The sequence below is a fragment of the Lycium ferocissimum genome, chromosome 2, assembly GCF_029784015.1.
Source record: "Lycium ferocissimum isolate CSIRO_LF1 chromosome 2, AGI_CSIRO_Lferr_CH_V1, whole genome shotgun sequence".
Lineage (NCBI taxonomy): Eukaryota > Viridiplantae > Streptophyta > Magnoliopsida > Solanales > Solanaceae > Lycium > Lycium ferocissimum.
Genome location: NC_081343.1, coordinates 69,583,029 through 69,602,338, shown reverse-complemented (window position 1 = coordinate 69,602,338; position 19,310 = coordinate 69,583,029). Strand labels below are relative to the sequence as shown.

The following is a 19,310-nucleotide window of genomic DNA, read 5'->3' as shown; positions in this document are numbered from 1 at the left end:
TAATTGAAATTATCAATAAATTATTTTACTTACCACTTCTCCATATATGACTTTTCCCGATTTGGTTCTCCAATTGAAAGATTTGAAATATTCTTACTACCGAGTTTCATGCCATCATTTCTTTCTACTGAACAACACTAAAAAACACTTTCATGTGTCAGCACCTGCCATCTTTTGTGTTCAATTTAAATCTTTATTTCTTTTTTCATCAATTTTTCTTTTTTAAATTTTTTCTCTAAGCGTACTTTTACCATTTTCTAAACTTATTATCATTATTTAAATCTTTTGGTTTTTTTTTTTCCTTCTTCACGTGGATCCCACCTTAATTTTTTATTTTTTTTGCAATTATCTCCTAATTTTTCACTTGGATCCCATTGTAATTTTTTTATCTCTAGTATTATGGAAAAAATGGGCCCCACCTTAAATTTGTTTTTTTTATTTGTACTATTATAAAAAAGTGGACCCAACTTAATTTTTTTAAATCGTTATTTCCTTTTTCCTGAATTTCTCTTCTTTAAATTTTCTTTAAGCATACCTTTACCATTTTCTGAACTTATTATCATTATTTAAATGTCCTATTTTTTTTCTTCTTCACGTGAACCCCACTTTTTTTTTTTTTTGTAATTATCTCTTAATTCTTCACGTGGATCCTACCTTAATTTTTTTTTATCTCTACTATTATGGAAGAGTCGGCCCCACCTTAATTTTTTTATTTATTTATATTATTATAGAAAAGTGGGCCCAATTTAATTTTTTTTTAAAAAATTTGTACTATTATAGAAGAGTGGGCACCACCTTAATTTTTTTTTTTTTAATTTACTATTATATAAGACTGTTTATATTTCGTCTTCTTAATATTATTCCTCATTATTAGTGTGAGACGTATGTGTCTAAACTTATACCCAAAGGTATAAGTTTTAAATCTTTTGGTTTTATGACTTCTTTATCAATTTTTGGATTCAATTTAAATCGTTATTTCTTTTTCCCGAACTTCTTTCTTTACATTTTCTCTAAGCGTCCTTTACCATTTTCTACGAACTTATTATCATTATTTAAATATTCTATTTTTTTGTTGCAATTATCTCCTACTTGTTCGTTTTTTTTCTAAAGATTGTCTCCTATACTTCTTCACGTGAACCCCACCTTAATTTTTTTTTTTTTTTTGTCTCCTAATTCTCCACGCGTATCCCACCTTAATTTTTTTAATCTCTACTATTATAGAAGAGTGAGCCACCTTAAATTTTTTATTTTCACTCCTACTATTATAGAAGATTGGACTCCACTTTAATTTTTTTTTTATTTACTATTAAAAAAGAGTGAGCCCACCCTTTTTTTTTAAGTGAGTGACGACGATCCTCCTATGTAGAAACTCATGTTTCTATATAGTAGTAAAGTAAAACCCGTCGTCGAGCAAATACTTTGTGCAACAAATCCCCACCAGCAAATAAATTCCCAGCTAAAAGAGTGCAACGATCTCTTCTTCTTTTTCATTCTTCTCTGCGCTCGACTTGATTGTTTGTTTCATCAATTTAGTCCCGAACAACCTTGGAGGGGTTGCAAAATTGAGATTCTGATTTTCACTGCCTTCAACAATCTTATTACATTTCAAGTCATTGTTTAACGATACTGAATTACTGATGGTTGAATTTCCCTCTCCTTCAGTGTTGCATCTTTGAAATTGAAAATAACATTCGGTTCATAATCTTGTTCAAATAAAACTCAGTAGAATCGATTGCATAAAGAAAAAGACTTGGATTACCTCCTATTTCTTTCCCCGAGAGGAATATCAGATAAACTAGCTGACCATTGAAGCTGTAAAAATACAACAAACTTGGCAAAATTTGAAGGTAAAATCTATTAACTAGCTAGTCACAGAAAAAATTAATAGGAAATGAAGATTATTGAATTTCCCACTCCACATAAATTGACACAATGACAACTAAATTCTTGAAACTAGCAGAAACACTGAATTCACTTCAATTCTCTTTTTTCCTGAAGAAAAATGAAGAGCAAATCCTAAAACTAAACGGAAAAACTAACCATTACATACAAGAATTTATAACAGAGTGTACTTAATACTAGCAGAAACATTCAAATTACAAATACCCATTTCCACAGTTTATTAAATTGACACATGGGACTCGCAAATTAAGAAATTAAAAGACAAATTTTTTGACCAAAAATAGGAAAGAAAGCACAAACCTTGGAGGAGGATCACTTTGTAAAAACCTTCCATATTGTTTGGATGATTACATTCTGGGACAAAGAAAAGAAGCCCCAAAATTAAGAGAAAAGCCGGGTTTGAGTGAGAAACGGGTCTGGGTGTTGGTTCGGGTCTGGTCTTTTTATTGAGTTAAAAATTTACGTGGACCAATAAAAAATGTCAAATTCCAACTAAATTAAAAAAAAATTGCCTCAAGGCAAAAGTCTACCTTAAGGTAGAGTTTGAAACTCTGCATGAATGCAAAACACTGCCTTGCTAATCCAAACTCTACCTTGCGATTTTTTTTGAAATTTTTGACCGAGCGGTAGTTCAAACCTGAAATCAAGAAATTTTTCGCAAAGGACAAAAATTAAAGATCACCAATTTGAGGGACAAAAATTAAAGATCAGTGCCTTTGAAGAACAATCGTGCAAATGACCCATTTTGAGATGATACTGATATATACACCTTAATGGGCCGATACACATTGGGCCGTAAAGATACATAATTGAGCCCAATAGCAATATATCCCGCCAAACAGCCCAAGTTTGGGACCAAAACTGAGCTGACATGTTACACGACTTCCGAAACTGAAAGTTGAGAGATCAGCTGTCTGAGATTGACAAAACAACTCCATTAATACCTTCCCTTTCTTCACTTTCCCACCCACTAACTACTCCCTTCACTCTCCTCTGTCCGGTAAGAATCTTCCTTCTATTTTTTCCCTCCATATTTCCATAAAACCCTAATTTTGTATTTATGTGCCTGAAATTTATGGTAGACCGTACATTGTTAGGTTAGTGTTGTAGTTGTTGTTCCGTTTTCTGCTTTTGCTAAATTTATGATGTGTTGGTTATACAGCGGTGGAAAGTCAAGTAAAATGGGGGACGAAAAGGATGCTTTTTATGTGGTGCGTAAAGGAGATGTGATCGGTGTTTATAAGAACTTAAGCGATTTGCAAGCTCTGCTACGAACATCTGTATGTTTTTTACCTTTACCTTCTATGGTTAAATACTTTATGCTTTTGGCCCATAGACAGGGTTATCTATTGGACTGCTAACTTTTTTGGGTCATTTAGGGTGTGTTCAGTATGAATGAAAAATGTTTTCTTGGAAAATAAATGGGTTTCTTACTTATTTTTCTAGTGTTTTTTAAGTAAGCAAAAGAATATTATTCTAAGAACATTTACATGTAATCTTGCAAAACACTATAGGGGTCGGATGGGGTGGGAAGTGGGGGCATTTGGATGGGTGGGTTAGAAGATAATGAACTTGAAATGTCACTTATGGAACTTGTTTTCCCTACTTCCATTAGCGAAGTCATTTTTCTCATTTCTAAGGAACTTGTTCTCCTGGAGAAAATGTTTTCCAAAATATTTTGACCAACTAAACATGGGAGAACTGGAAAACATTTTCAAAAGAATATTTTTCTCCATACAAAACACACCCTTGGAGCTCAAGTATAAGAAGACTTTAAATTTTTCGAGCTTTTGAACTATGATGAAGAAATAGAGCGAAATGGTTACAATATAGCCAATCCTACTATTTCAGGGTTGAGGCTTAGTTGATTGATTGATTAGAGCAAAAAACTTTCTAATATTTCAGGTCGGTGAACCAGCCATAAGTGTTTTTAAAGGGTATCGCCTGGCTAAGGAATCTGAAGAGTATCTGGCCTCTCATGGACTCAAGAATGCAATGTATTCTATGGATTTCAGCGATGTCCGAGATGATCTCTTTGGGATACTCATCCCATGCCCTTTTCGGGTTAGAAAGTTGATCATTTTACTGCTATTGAACTGGCATCAGAGATAGTTGTCTTATCTATTTGCTAGTGTTATCATAACTATTTGATGACAGTTGGGTAAAATTTTGGCTGATGTGGATGCCAAAATTGTCCGGCTTTTTAAGTTTCATACCTATCCTTCTGCTGTCATGATCCAGACACAGTAGTACATAACTGGAAGAAGTACTCTGGTATGATGTGCCCTTTATATACTTCGCTTATACAAGTTTTGATGAACATGGAGCTGAGACTAATTCAGTATTTGGGGGGAGGGTCAGATGCCTTGAGCTGTCATTCATGCTATTTCTGTGGCGCACACCTTCTTGGTGATAATTCTACTGCCATATGTCTGCCATATGTTATATTGCTTCAAGACTAATTCAGTATTTGAGGGAGTGTCAGATGGAGAACTGTACCATTGTTACCTTATTCTCACAGAAGCCTGCTAATAGCTTTACATATGAGACTCTTGGTATTGGATATCGATGATAGGTTCAATCCCTTTTATGATTTGTTAGTTTTTCCTTGCTTTGTCGTTGCCGTCGTGTCCAACTAATTCCCCCATTGTGTCTTGTAGCCACTGACTGGTACCTACAAAGTGCGCATAATATTGCTTTTACATTTTTCCGCTAGACCCAACTTGGAAGGCTTAGATTTTTTGATGTTCAGTTATTGAAATATCTTTCTCCTTTTGCTCTGTCAAATTCAGCAGTCTATGGTATAAACTACATTTTGTGCCTCGAGAAAAAGAAACATTTAGCAACCCGCACGGGTGGTTTAGTTGGTTGAGCATGGGGCTTTCATAATGGAGGTCTCAGGTTCGAAACCCTCTGCCTACAATAGCAGGGGCCTTCTGGGTCGAGCTCGTCGCACAGGGCTTGCCTAGTGCGGGTTATCTCTCCTGTGTGGTTTGCGAGCTATTGCACAAGAGCTGGGTTTACCCTGTGCGCACCCGAAGGGTAGCTGCTGCGGGTTCCCATGTCATAAAAAAAAACAAGAAACATTTAGCATGTTTTTCCAGCTATAATTTTACATCAAGGACCATTTCATGCGTGGAGATTTAACTTTTTCCTGTTTTTGCAGCAACCCAGCTCTTCGAAAGATAAAGTTATTGGGAAGAGCATTCAAGAAAAGAGGATGCAGGTGATCACTTAATGGCCAATCCAGATCATTCTTGTGTTGATTAAATAGGGCATGTCTTTCTTGAAAAATTATAGTAACTGATATACTTTGTTTTAGGTCCAGCTTCAGTCATCAAAACAACTATATCATTAACATGTTACTGCAAAGCCTTAAGATGTTTTGAAGTAGGATGGGATGGAAATTTTGGCCACATGTATTATTAGCCTTGTGCTTTTCCTGGAATAAGAAACTAATTGTCTGGCCTAGGGATGGTGGTTTCCTCAATAGCTCTTGAAGTAGAATGAGGATACACATCTAGTGGTGGTATAAATGTCGACGATTTGTCTGTTTGCTGCTAGCAATAAATTTTGATTCACATTTTATCCTTTTTAGTATAAAAATGACTTTTTTTGGGTCATATAAACTCAAATTTTATTACTGGTTCAACTCACAAGTTTTAGTTATCTTGTATTGGGCTTATGAAAATTTGTTTGCTCCTCAGTCTTGCTGGTCTTTCTTGATCTCTGACTGCTTTTGCCTGATGTAGTTATTATGCTTTTTTAATTTGAACTGAGTCAGCATGTGAAAAAGTTTTGATATTATGACTAGGTATGTATGGTATCTTTGATGTTCACTTTATTTTTTTCCCTTCATTCAGATGGAGGTGGTGGCATCTCCTTCATTTTCAGCTGCTGGTCAGCAAAAACATGCCAAATTGGACAACTTCCTAGAAGTTCCTCCAATTTCGTCATATTCTGTAAGTTAATTTTTTTGCTTAATAATTTCTTGTATCAATATGTGCAAATATTTTCATTGTCTGCTATTCCTGTATGTTGATATTCTCGGGTTTTTTGTGTGTGTGTGTGGGGGGGGGGGGGTGTGTGGAGGGGTTGATGTTAGCCTGTCGTGAGCTAACCAACAATAAATAATTCTTCAGACACATGTCAAGAAGAAGTAATAAAAGTCTAAAACAGGGAATGTAACATAGATAACAATATCTGATACAGTCGAAGACTAAAACAAACCCCCAGGAACTGGTGTCACAAGTCATGAGCCACCAAGAATAGGAGATACAACTCTTTATAAGAATAATACATAGTCAGTCTAGAGTACAAAACAGAACAAAGAAATCCTTAGCTACCATGAACAAGCTGACAGCGCACTACTGGATGTTGATAGATTTACAATGCTCACTCATGAACTCCGCTGATGCTCGAATCCGTATCTGCACACATGGTGTAGAAATGCAGGGTGAGTACTCGGTAAATATCATTGACTCCCTCCAACAACATAGTGGCGAGAGACAATAGTAGAAGTACTCACTTTCAAATCTGTGCAATTACTATGTACAATTATAACAATAATAGTACCGTTTATCTAACCACATGTCCTACGTCCATCACACATTATCAATGCACAGATAAAGCATTCATGAATATGCATAATTTAAGCATGTGACAGAATGCAAGGTATCTCAACCAATGAAGTCCAATGCATGTAACGAATAAAGAACACTAGATTATATTTACTTGATTAAAAAAACGTACAAGATTCTATTTAGACTTATGTTTTTATGTGCTTTAAAAGAGAAAAAAAGATTCTCTTTGAACTTATGTTTTGAGCCATTGTATAGTGTATTAATTTTGTGGCACTTCAAGTCATGATATCATGTCTTATATGGGACGTGGATAAGACATTGATTAGCTGAATTTGTCTTATTTTTGCCAAAAGAGGGTGGTTAGTTACTCGCTTGTAATATGATGAATGTCCAGTTTTCTTTTAAGTGCTACTATCTTTATGTGATCTTTGCTTATAGCTTGGAGGAATATTTTGTAAATAGATACTTTCAGTCCCCCTACATGCAGTGTTCATGCATTCTTGAGTTTGATGGGGCTTCAAAGGGGAATCCTGGTCTAGCTGGTGCTGGTGCTGTGCTACGTGCTGCAGATGGAAGTATGGTATGCTCCCTATCCATTTAGAAGATGTGGTTTGTCACCACAAATTTACAGGTTTTCGACTTTTAATTCTTTTCTGTAGGTTTTCCGGTTGCGTGAAGGTGTGGGAGTGGCAACGAACAACGTTGCTGAATACAGAGGTGTAATCTTAGGGCTAAGATATGCTCTTGAGAAAGGTTTCAAACACATAAAAGTTAAGGGTGACTCAAAACTTGTCTGCATGCAGGTCTTCTTTTCTCTTTCTTCTTACTTTCTGCTTTTTTGTTTTTGTTCTATTTTCCGTTTTGCCTTTAGAAAATTAGTAAAATATTTCTTTAAATCATTTCTTTCTCACTTTTAATATCCTGTCGAATTTATATCTCTGGTAATTTGTTGAAACCACTGAGTTCTGAGCAATTGCTAAAGAGCTTCTTCCAGGGATGTGCTAGCCATTGGAGAGTATCTAAGAGACTAAGAGCCCATTTGGATTGGCTTATAAGTTGCTTATAAGCTATTTTCAGCTTTTTGGAGTGTTTGGCTGGCTAGCTTAAAATCATTTTGTGCTTCAAATAAGCCCAAAAATTAATTGGGCCCGTTTGACTTAGCTTATGTAAAGCAGCTTATAAGCTGAAAACAGCTTCAGCTTATAAGCCCAAAAAAATAAGTTGGGCTACCCCAATTTTTTATTTTTATTTTTTTGGCTTATAAGTTGTTTCCAGCTTATAAGCTGCTTTTTTTAAGCCCATCCAAACAGGCTCTAAGACATGCTCACAAACCCGGGGCTACACCACTGTGCCCCAGCAAATGGACCATTTCAATTGATGAGAAACATGGTTTTTTACTAGTTTTTGGGGCACCTGCATCCCAAATTATTTAGAATTAGATTTTTCAAAATCACTTAAAATCATTGAAAACAACCTTAGAAGATATTAAAACGTAATTAAACTTCGGTTAGGTCAGCGACATACCTAGTCATAAAATACTATAACAAGGTGTTAAGAAAAGATGAGGGAGAAATGATCAAAGGAAGCTTTTAAAAAGAAATGAGAAAAGCTAAGAATTGTCCACCATGTTTCTAATTGCGCGTCGTTGACCCTTGGGGATTCCTCGGTTATATTAAAAAAATGACAGAGCCAAGAGATGATGTGGCGTAGAAGAATGAGCAGCAGCAAGTGAGCAGTTTGGCTCCCCATATTGTCTTGGGAAAACTTGCTTCTCAACATCCCAAGTTGAATGCTGGAGAACAAAGGTGTAGGTTAATAATTAGCGCAAGAAATTTATTTTACGTAGCGTTTATTTTGGATTTAACTTGATTGTTTTGCAGAAGAGATTTTACGGTCACAGGTTTAGGAGTGCGTATAAAGACCCTATAGGATTTGAGAGTTGAGACATATTCAGGCCACCTAGTTCGATAGAAATTATGGGTCTTGATGGTACCTAACCCACTCCATCCTAAGAGATGCCTAAACCAGTTCCAAAGTGAAGCTATTCTTCCCCTTGGAACCTATGTGATCTTATGCTGATCGTATGTGTTCATGCAGTGCTATTTTTATTGCCTTCAGTTTTAAGTTTTTTGCTGGAACTGCTTGTGGGCCAATGTCTCGTTCTTTACAAATTTCTATCATGGAACAGACTCAAGGAATCTGGAAATGTAAGAACCAGAACATGGCTGAGCTATCCAAGATTGTCAAAGAGCTTAAAGATCAGTTTATGTCATTCCAGATCAACCATACGGACAGAGTATGCCAAGCTTTTCCTATTTTGCTAATTCGGAGCTTACTGAGCTTGTCTATAGAATTTTGATTAGTCCTTATTATATCTTGCATCTGCATCTTATTTCTGTAATGAAAATGCAATAGTGTGAGTATGTGTGGTCTCCTGTGACCAAAGTGCAAGTGGTTTCTTGTTAATGGGCTCTATGAAATTGGTTGTCTCACCTTGTTGCTAGAAGTGAATAATCATGCTTCCCCAGTCTGTCAACTCTCATTGCTCTGCATAAGGAGTTTAGAATTTTACTTGATACATATTTACTACACACATAATTGTTCCTTTCTTTTTAGTCATTAAAAGCTATCTTTTTATCCCATTCTGAGGGTTTTACTTGTTTAACATATCAGGAATCCAACACCGAAGCGGATGCTCAGGCAAATTTAGCTGTGTATCTCAAGAGTAAGGGTCTTTCTCTTGTGGCCCCTTGTCTTGTGCTTAAATAAATCTCTCTTTTCCCCTGAGATATCTTATAAGAAAATTTTCTTGCAGATGGCGAAATTCAAGTCGAATGTGACATGATAACTTAAATGTGAACTCACCAACTACCTCAACTTTTTGGGATTTTGGGAAGTATGAATGACCCCCAAGACAGACGTGTAATGGATTTTCAGTGGTCCAAAACCACGTCTTGTTCCTTGTAGATATATGATCTGAATTATGTGCATGTAACCTAATTATGTATCTGGATTTTAGTAGCTTCTGTTCTAACCTAATTATGTATCTGTATTTCTGTTCTAACCTAATTATGTATCTGGATTGGAGAAGCTTAGGCTTAGGGCACGCTCGAATTAATTATTCTGGTCTCATTTGCAATGGAAATTGGTTGGGACAAGTGCCAGATTTCTTCTTTAGAGTGATATTCTAGCACGTTGAAACCTGTCTTACTAGTACTGTATGCCTAGTTAAATTAGTATAACTGACGTATTCAAATAAACCACAGAGATAAGACGAGAGGAGGAGAAAGAAAATACTCACTGAAAGAGGGTTGCGTTTTTGACATTGCTGCAAATTCTTTTTCTATCCATAGTGTTTACATTTAAATGGTTTCTGTATTGCCTTCAGAACACTTGAATTATGTGAAGGAAATTTGTTGGCTTACAAGTGAGTCTTGAGTCTGCTGCTTCACTATGAACTAAGATAAGCGTCACAATTAGACAACTATTTTACGTGTTCCCTCTGGCACGTTCTTAGACAGGTGACATATAACCCTATGGGATTTCAAATCAACGGGAACTATGAATAATCAACCATTGGCTATGGTTCGAGACGCATTTAAATGGTTTTTCTTTTTCAGTTTTTCCCTGTGATGTGGAAGCTTACCAATTACACATTTTTTATTAAAGCAAATAAAGTGTAGTAGTTGAATTTGCTGTTGAATTCTACCAATTAGTGATTAAAGTGTAATTGCTTAATTATTAAGAGGGAACGACACAACTGTATATGAACGGGTGGTATAGTAACAATAATTCTTTGGAATGATATAACCGTCGGTAAACATTTTTTTTTCTTCTGTAATTTCGTAAATATAGTAATTTTTTTAGCAGAAAAATGAGTCAAAAAAACTGAGGAAAAAGATAAACATAAATGTATGTTGTTGGGGTGTAATAATTATTGGGCCGGAAAGGGACGTACCTGGATAGCCCAAAAACCACCAAGCAGCCCAAATATTCAGTTTCGGACCAAAATCAGCTGTTTTTTTGCGCGGATTGCCCTTCATTTGGGGTGGTCTTTAATTTTTGCCCTTCAAATTGGATGGTTAGACAAATTATTGGTTCTTGGAGAATCCTTTAAGTATTAACCTTTGATTCGAACTAAATTCTTACTTGTGAGATTGTGAGTTAGAACCACAATTCAATTAAAAAAAAATAAAAATCGCAAGCTAAAATTTTGCTAGGCAGAATTTTTGCCAATCTGCCCATACAAATTCTGCCTTAGCCCATATATGGGCAAAAATTCTGTGTGTGCCCATGCCTGAAGGGCAAATTTTAAAGAACAGCATTTTGAGGGGTAAAAATTAAAGACCACCTCCAGCGAAGGGCAATCCTGCAAATTGCCCCAAAATCAAGGGACGTCACCCGTTAAACAGAAACTGAAAGTTTGAGTCGAGAGATGCTGTGCTGACAAAACTCCATTACACTTCACTCTCCTCCTCTGCTCGGTAAGCATCTTCCCTTCTATTCTTTCACTTTTCCATTGTTTTTAAAACCCTAATTCATTATCTCTCTGCCTGATAGACGGGGGATTTTTTTTACAAAAAAGCCCTAAATCATATAGTAATTGAGTATCACACACTATCAGTAGTACTATCTCAACTACACTGATCATACATGCATACATTATATGTAGACTGTAAGGGCCCGTTTGGCCATGAAAATTGTGAAATTGGTTTTCAAAGGAAAAATGGTATTTGGAAATTGGACTTGTGTTTGGCCATGAATACAAATTGGACTTGTTTTTGAATTTTTCTGAGTAGTGATTTGGAGTTAAAAAAGTGAAAAAGCTTTTTGGTGTTTTCCAAGTTCCGGAAAATTCAAGTTGAATTCCAGAATTTTATGGCTAAACATGATTTCCGCAATTCAACTCCAGAAAAAAGTAAAATATATTCATGGGCAAACGGCCACTAAATTGCTCGGTGGGTCTAGAATCGATTATCACGAGTGGAATTTGGACTTGTATTTGTTTCTGTTTCTTTTACTAAGTAATACCGTCTTGTGTTGATACAGTGGTGGAGTAATTTGCAAAGCCAAGTAAAGGCATTGGAGTTGGGACTCATAAATGGGGGACGAAAAGGATGCTTTTTATGTGGTGCGTAAAGGGGATGTGATCGCGGTCTATAAGAACCTGAGTGATTTGCAAGCTCTGCTACGAACATCTGTATGTTTTCCTTTACCTTCTATGGTTAAATACTTTATGCTTTTGGGCCATAGACAGGGTTATGTATTGGACTGCTACCTTTTTTGGGTCATTTAGAGCTCAAGTATAAGAAGATCCTAAGGGGGTGTTTGGACATAAAAAAATTGAAATTTGCAAAAAGGAAAAGTAGTATTTGGAAAAAAGCTGAAAAATGGTATTTGGAAATTGAAGTTGTGTTTGGACATGAATACAACTTGGAAAGATGTTGAATCTTTGTGAGTGATTTGGAGTGAAAAATGTGGAAACGGCTATTTGGGGTTTTTCAAATGCCGGAAAATTGTAACAATTCTATGTCCAAACAAGATTCCGGATTCCGGAAAAAAGTGAAGATTATCCATGGCCAAACGGGCCCTTATTCCACTTCTGCACAATGATGAAAAAATAAGAGCAAAATGGGTAAAATTTAGTCAACCCCACTAGTTCAGGGTTGAGTCTTAGTTGCTTGATTGATTAGATACAAGTGATAATATTATTAGGTGCTTTATTTTTTCTTTTTTGAATAGATTTTTTATTTTTCCTAATCCTTCAGGTCGGTGAACCAACCATAAATGTTTATAAAGGGTATCACCTGGCTAAGCAATCTGAAGAGTATCTGGCCTCTCATGGACTCAAAAATGCAATGTATTCTATGGATTTCAGTGATGTTCGTGATGATCTCTTTGGGATACTCATCCCATGCCCTTTTCGGGTTAGAAACTTGATCATTTTACTGTTATTGAACTGGCATTAGACATGGCTGTCGTATCTATTTGATGATTGTTGGGTCGAATTTTGGCTAATGGTGGATGCTAAACAGCCTAAACTTGTCCGGCTTTTTAAGTTTCATAACAATCCTTTTGTTGTCATGATTTAGACACATAGTAGTGTGCCGCTAACCTTGACTGACTGCATGATTATTCTCGGTCAGACTGAACTGCTCCTTCTTTTGATCTTCCAACTATGTTTTCGGCAACTGAGTGTTAGTGATTCACATGTTGTATCTACTCCATTTGGTGTGTTTTTACATGTTTAGATGTATGCCTTTTGCCTAGCTCTGATATCTTCTTTTGTGTGGCACCGGTGCACCCATGTAGCTCTTTTTTCTAAAGGAATTGGACAATTGTGTTATTGAATGCAACTGCTATTTGTTTCTTTGACATAATATCCATCTTATTATTCCTCTTTGCTTCACTTTCATCTGATTGTTGACATAAGAGAACAACTTCGTGTAGTTCTTCAGCATTCTCTATTATCTTTTGCTTCCAATTCCTTTTTTTTTGATAATCGTGGTGTCCGGGCCAGCATGCGCGTACCTCGAATAATTCCACGGGATACCTGTCACCTCCCACCAGCAACAGGTACCACGTAACTCTGTCCACCAAGGCTAGGACAGATGGGAAGAAATCAACTAGTGATTTTATCTGTTGGGACTTGAACTTGAAACCTCATGGTTCTCAACCTACTTTATTGACTACTAGGCCCACACCCTGGGGTGCGCTTCCAATTCTTCTCATAACACAACTATCTGGCGCTGCAGAAATGGTTTTGAACTCATGAGATTAACTTTTCCGGTGTAGGATAACTTCCAAATAATAAAGTGCCTTGTATTCTGTAAGAGGAGAATATCACTCCGTCATCTACAATCATATGCGGACCAGCGTAACTCGAAGAATTGCTCCGGAATGATTATATTCTTAGCTTATACAATTTTTAATGAACAAGGAACCGAGGCCTGTGTTTGGTCAAAAAAATTCTGAATATTAGAGGTTTAAATTAATACTATATTTGCTAGCAATGATTCTTTAAGGTGATTTTTGAACTGATGACACATAACATTGATGTGATTGGATAAATTTTTACCTCAGCAGAACTTTGAGCTAAGATGCATGAGAAGGGAAGTGAATATTGAATCAGATTTCTATGTATAGGAAATTAAAAATTGAAAGGTGGAGGACTGGGAAGAATCATTTCATTGCTGCATTAGATAAGAGAGCAAACCAAGATGAATACTATTGAGAGCTAAGAAAAAAGGTGAATACTATTGAAAAGCTTAATGTGAATAAACTGAAGTAGATTTTTTTTCTGAAGTGTTTATCCGATTATGTGGTACATGGTAGCATTGCCATACCTGCCTATTATTTGTGGCGCACACCTTCTTGGTGATAATGCTACTGGCATATGTTGTATTGCTTCAAGTCTAATTCGGTATTTGGGGGTGGGGGATGGAGCTGTCTCAGATGCAGAACTGTACTACTGTTACCTTATGGTCACGGGAGCTTCCTAATAGCTTTGCATATGAAATTCTTGGGATCTGAATTTGATATCGATGATAGGTTCATTCACTTGTTGGAATTGTTAGTTTTTCCTTGCTTTGTCATTGCCATCTTCCCCCATCATGTCTTCCAGGCACTTACTGGTAATTACGGAGTGTACATAGTACTGCTTTTACATTTTTCAGCTTTACCCAACTTGAACGGCTTAGATGTTTTAGCAATCAATTATTGAAATGTCTGTCCCCGTTTGCTCTGTCAAATTCAGCAGTCTATGGTATATACTACATTTTGTGCCTTGAAAAAAGAAACATATAGCATGTTTTTCTAGTAATTATTTTACATTAAGGACCATTTCATGCGTGGAGATTTTTAATTTTTTTCTGTTTCTGCAGCAACCTGGCTCTTCAAAAGATAAAATAATCGGGAAGAATATTCAGGAAAAGAGGATTCAGGTAATCTCTTAATGGTCAATCCAGATTATTCTTGCAATAATTAGATGGGGTATGTCTTCCTTGAAAGGTTCATAACTGATATACTTTAATTTTTGCCCACCTTCAGTCATCAAAGCAACTGTATCATCAGTTACTGCCTTAACATGTTATGAAGTAGGATGGATGGAAATTTTGGATATTGTGTATTCTTAGGCTCGTGCTTTTCCTGGAATAAGAAACTAATAGGGATGGTGGCTTCCTCAATAGCTCTTGAAGTGAAATTAGGATACACATCTATGGCGGTATAAATGTCGAGGATAAGCCTGTTTTGCTGCTTCTAGTAATAAAGTTATGGTTCACATTTATCGTTTTTAGTATAACACTGATTTTTTTAACCGAAGAGCTCAAATTTATTGATGGTTCAACTCACAAGTTTTAGTTAATCTTGTCTTGGGCTTATGATAATTTGTTTGGTCCTTCATTTTGTTTAATATACTCTTTTAAGTTAAACTGAGTCAGCGTGTGAAAAAAGTTTTGTTATTAACTTATTATGAAAAGGCGTGTGTAGTGTCTTTGATATTCACGTGATTTTTTTTCCTTACATTCAGATGGAGGTGGTGGCATCTCCTTCGTTTTCAGCTGCTGGTCAGCAAAAACATGCCAAATTAGACAATTTCCTAGAAGTGCCCCCAATTTCGTCATATTGTGTAAGTTAATTTTTTTGTCTAATAATTCTTTGTATCAATATGTTTAAATTCTTGCCATTGTCTGCTTCATCTGCATGTTGACATTCTTTGTGTGTGTGTGTTGGGGTTTTGTGTGTGGGCGGGGGGGGGGGGTGGAGTTAGCCTTGGAAAGGGCTGCTCCTATATTTTGCTGCTGATGGACGCACAGTAGTGAGGGAAGTGATGCTTATTGGAGCTAATTTGCAAAATAAAAGGTTAAAGAACTCAAAGTAATTTGAGAACGAGAGATTATTCTCTCAGTCTATAAAGTTGAAAAGTCCTGATTCGGCAACTGCTGAACCAAGGGGGACCAAGTGACTCTTAAATCAAACTGTGAAGGACAATGTGCAACTTTGCTCCAAAGTTGGAAGATTAGTGGCAAAATTTACTTTAATATATGTTGTTTAGATTCTTCAAAAAGTGCCGCACCCGTGTTGGATCCTCCAAACTACTTTTGATGGATCCGACACGCACTCATCAACATTTAGAATGTAAATGGATTTGCAGCATACTAACCTATTTCACATGGAGCACTCCCATTAGGAGCCAAAAAGAACACAGGGAAAAGAAATTTTCTGTTGAAATAACATTCAAGCTTACTTATCCTGAATGTAGAACACACAAAATTGGGTTTACTTGATTAGAAAAACAACATAAAAGATTCTATTTGGACTTTGTTCTTATGTGCTAGAAAAAGGTTCTTGGAACTTATGTTTTGAGCCATTTTATAGTGTATTAATTCTGTTGGCACTTACCCTAGTCATGATATCATGTCTACTATATCTATCTGATCTTTGCTTCTAACTTGGAGGAACATTTTGTAAATTGATACCTTCAGCCCCCCCACATGCAGTGCTCATGCATTCTTGAGTTTGATGGGGCTTCAAAGGGGAATCCTGGACCAGCTGGGGCTGGGGCTGTGCTACGTGCTGCAGATGGAAGTATGGTATGCTCCCTATCCATTTAGAAGATGTGATTTGTCACTACAAATTTACAGGGTTTCGACTTGTAATTCTTTTCTGTAGGTTTTCCGGTTGCGTGAAGGTGTGGGACACGCAACTAACAACGTTGCTGAATATAGAGGCGTAATCTTAGGGCTAAAATATGCTCTTGAGAAAGGTTTCAAGCACATAAAAGTTAAGGGCGACTCAAAACTTGTCTGCATGCAGGTCTTCTTTACTCTTTCTTCTTACTTCTGCTTTTTTGCTTTTGTTTTATTTTCCATTTTCCCTTCAGCAAATTAGTCAACTATTTCTGCTATCTCACTTTTAATATCCTGTCAAATTCATCCCTTCGGTAATTGACGAGACCACTGTGTTCTGGAGCAATTGCTAAAGAGCTTTTTCCGGCTATGTGCTAGCCATTGGAGACTGTCTAAGACATGCTCATAAATACCGGGCGACACCAATGTGCCAAGCAAGTGGGCCATTCCAAATGATGAGAAACATGGTTTTTCACTAATTAACCTTGTGGTTCTGTGGTCTAAGGTTTCTGAAAACTTTTGTAAGCTAACATGCTCATTTTTTCAACAAGATGGTGAAAATTTTGTTCCCGAGTTATTAGCTTAATTAAGGGTAGTAGCGTCTTGTTCAAAGCATTTAAAGTGGGATTGCAATTATCCCTTGTTATCCCATAGGGCTACATTTATAATAAAATCTTTTATATTTGTAATATTAAAAAAATCCTGTTATTCTTATACACATATAAGTCCTAATAATTTTATAGACCAGGTAAAAATTTCCAAAAAATAACAGGTGAAAGAGGAATTATCTCAGCTAATAAGTCAAAACGACTTAAACCAACGTGAGGGAGAAGAAGATTGTTAAGCTTGGAGAAACTATGACAAAAAGAAAAAGGATTTGTTATGTTGCGCAGAAGAAAGTGTTTTGACTATTTTGGGAATATGGGGTTTGGGGGAAAGAAATTAAAAAAGGAAAAGAGAAACCAAAAAATGCAAACAGAGAAAAAAAGAATTGGAAAAATAGAACAACAATCTATGTAAGAGAGGGGGTCTAGGGAATGGAAACAGAAAATAAAAAAGGAAAAGAAATGATTTAACGGTAAAAGAAAGAGAAGAAAAGCAACAGCTGAATTGAAAAAGATAAAGAAAGTAAAAAATAGGAAAAAAGAGATCCCTTGCAATTTACAGTGACAGGTTTAAGAGTGAGTATAAAGACCCTATACGATTTGGTATAAGCTTGCCTTCTTGATGGTACCTCACCCACTCCATCCTTAGAGATACCTAAACCACTTCACAAGTGAGCTATTCTTCCCCTTGCACCTGTGTGAACTTTTGCTGAGATCATGCAGTGCTATTTATATTGCATTCAGTATTATGTTTTTGCTGGAACTGCTTCTGGGAGACTGGGACGATCTCTCTCGTTCTTTACAAATTTATATCTTGGAACAGGCTCAAGGAATCTGGAAATGTAAGAACCAGAATATGGCTGACCTATGCAAGATTGTCAAAGAGCTTAAAGATCAGTTTATGTCATTCCAGATCAACCATATGGACAGAGTATGGCCAACTTTTCCTCTTTTGCTTATTTGGAGCTTACTGAGCTTGTCTATCAGAATTTGGATTTTCAATGCCCTCATTATATCTTGCATCTGCATGTTGTTTCTGTGATGAAAATGAAATAGCGTGTGTAATTTTGTATGTGTGGTCTTTTAGACTGCCGTGACCAAAAACAGTGCAAGTGGTGGGTGCTTGAATGTCATGTTTAATTTTTGCAGTATAGAGTTTCTCTTTTCTTGTTAATGCGTTCTATGAAATTGGTTTCATCACCTTGTAGCTAGAAGTAAACAATCTTGCTTCTTCAGTCTATTAATTCACTTTGTTTCTGCATTCCTCTGCATGAAGAGCCTAGAATTATACTTATACATATTCACTATACGCATAGTTGTTCCTTTCTTTTTAGACATTAAAAGCTATCTTGTCATCCCATTCTGAGGGTTTTACTTGTTTCACATATCAGGAATTCAACACCGAAGCCGATGCCCAGGCAAATTTAGCCGTGTATCTCAAGAGTAAGTGTCTTCTCTTGTGGCCCCTTGTCTTGTGCTTAAATAAATCTATCTTTTCCCGTGAAGAATCTGATAAGAAAAATTTCTTGCAGATGGTGAATTTCAAGTGGAATGTGACATGAAATAACTTAAGTCACCACCTACCTCAACTTGTTGGGATTTTGGGAAGGATGAATGACCCCCAAGACGTGTAATGTATTTTTGGTGGTCTAAAACCATGTCTTGTTCCTTGTAGATATATGATCTGATTAATTAATCTCGTCTCATTTGCAATGGAAATTAGTTGGTCCAAGTGCCAGGTTTCTTCTTTAAAGTAATATTCAAGCACTTTGAAGTCTTACTGGTACTATTGTCCACTATGCTAAGTTAATTAGTATCCCTAGTACTTAAATTTAAATGGTGGTCTATCCTGTATTGCTTATGTGAAAAGGAATTTATCAAGGGGTGTCAGTGGTTTCTTAAAAGCAAGACTTAACCGATCCAACCGAATGGTACCGAACTGATTATTAGGTTTCCTTTATATGATTCAATGTACTAATATTTCGATGAGTTGATTTCATACAAAGAAAATGTTGTGACACTCAAATATGAGATATATAATTATGGGCTAGATTTCAGATAAATCGGTAAAACAAGTGACGAGGAGAAAAACTATAATAGGAATTCCTCTTGAGAGAGTGATGGAAAGAAGAAATAAAGAGAATGAGCCGTTTGGATTGGCTTATAAGTTGCTTATAAGTTGTTTTCAGTTTTTTTAAGTGTTTGGGTAGGCCGACATAAGCGGTTGTCTTTAAAATAAAATCAAAAAAATAATTTGACTCATTTGGCTTAACTTATCTAAATCAGCTTATAAGCAGCTTTTTTTAAGCCCATCCGAACAGGCTCAATATCACTTTTACCCTCCTCAAGGACCTTTAACCTTTAAAAGGAATTTTCCAGGCCTCACTTATGGGATTATACTAGGTATATTATTGTTTGCCGTAAGGACCTTTAACCTTGTAGGTTTGAGAAACAATATTCCTTTACCTATTTAATGAGACAATAAAACCCCCTTGGTTGTAAATCAATCGCCAAAATTGAGTAAAATCATTGGAGAAAAGGACCAAAATAGTACAATATCTTTGGATTTGGACCTAAAACCATACATATTT

At 36.2% G+C, this 19,310-nt stretch overlaps 2 protein-coding genes across 7 annotated transcripts; both read left to right on the top strand.

Moving 5' to 3' along the window:
• The first annotated feature begins 3,068 nt into the window (after nt 1-3,068).
• Nucleotides 3,069-9,649, top strand: LOC132047175 (uncharacterized). Of its 4 annotated transcripts, none has more exons than XM_059438100.1 (9): nt 3,069-3,182; nt 3,808-3,966; nt 5,069-5,128; nt 5,766-5,864; nt 6,973-7,065; nt 7,145-7,288; nt 8,674-8,781; nt 9,159-9,210; nt 9,301-9,649. In XM_059438100.1, exons 1-9 carry the CDS (start codon nt 3,084-3,086, stop codon nt 9,336-9,338), a joined length of 852 nt encoding a protein of 283 aa, XP_059294083.1. In that variant the 5' UTR covers nt 3,069-3,083; the 3' UTR covers nt 9,339-9,649. The 4 variants fall into 4 exon arrangements, 3 of the variants coding, with proteins under 3 accessions (XP_059294083.1, XP_059294082.1, XP_059294084.1); XM_059438099.1 differs by having other exon boundaries at nt 6,958-7,065; XR_009412814.1 differs by lacking the exons at nt 9,159-9,210; nt 9,301-9,649 and adding an exon at nt 8,173-8,566 and having other exon boundaries at nt 6,958-7,065.
• Nucleotides 9,650-10,896: 1,247 nt separating this feature from the next.
• Nucleotides 10,897-18,451, top strand: LOC132047177 (uncharacterized). 3 transcript variants are annotated; one of them, XM_059438105.1, is made up of 10 exons: nt 10,897-10,969; nt 11,535-11,685; nt 12,254-12,412; nt 14,369-14,428; nt 15,016-15,114; nt 15,986-16,078; nt 16,158-16,301; nt 17,543-17,650; nt 18,111-18,162; nt 18,252-18,451. In XM_059438105.1, the coding sequence occupies exons 2-10, from the start codon at nt 11,587-11,589 to the stop codon at nt 18,284-18,286; spliced, it is 849 nt and encodes a 282-aa protein (XP_059294088.1). In that variant the 5' UTR covers nt 10,897-10,969; nt 11,535-11,586; the 3' UTR covers nt 18,287-18,451. The 3 variants fall into 3 exon arrangements, with proteins under 3 accessions (XP_059294088.1, XP_059294085.1, XP_059294087.1); XM_059438102.1 differs by having other exon boundaries at nt 15,971-16,078; XM_059438104.1 differs by lacking the exon at nt 10,897-10,969 and adding an exon at nt 11,039-11,443 and having other exon boundaries at nt 15,971-16,078.
• The last annotated feature ends 859 nt before the right edge of the window (nt 18,452-19,310 follow it).

Bases quoted from the DNA above. Each gene is read 5' to 3' on its own strand.
- LOC132047177 (XM_059438102.1), top strand. From the start codon at position 11,587: ATGGGGGACGAAAAGGATGCTTTTTATGTGGTGCGTAAAGGGGATGTG. The intron at 12,413-14,368 runs GTTAGAAACTTG...CTGTTTCTGCAG, and splicing joins TCATCCCATGCCCTTTTCGG to CAACCTGGCTCTTCAAAAGA. The intron at 16,079-16,157 runs GTATGCTCCCTA...TCTTTTCTGTAG, and splicing joins GTGCTGCAGATGGAAGTATG to GTTTTCCGGTTGCGTGAAGG.
- LOC132047175 (XM_059438099.1), top strand. From the start codon at position 3,084: ATGGGGGACGAAAAGGATGCTTTTTATGTGGTGCGTAAAGGAGATGTG. The intron at 7,066-7,144 runs GTATGCTCCCTA...TCTTTTCTGTAG, and splicing joins GTGCTGCAGATGGAAGTATG to GTTTTCCGGTTGCGTGAAGG. The intron at 7,289-8,673 runs GTCTTCTTTTCT...ATCATGGAACAG, and splicing joins CAAAACTTGTCTGCATGCAG to ACTCAAGGAATCTGGAAATG.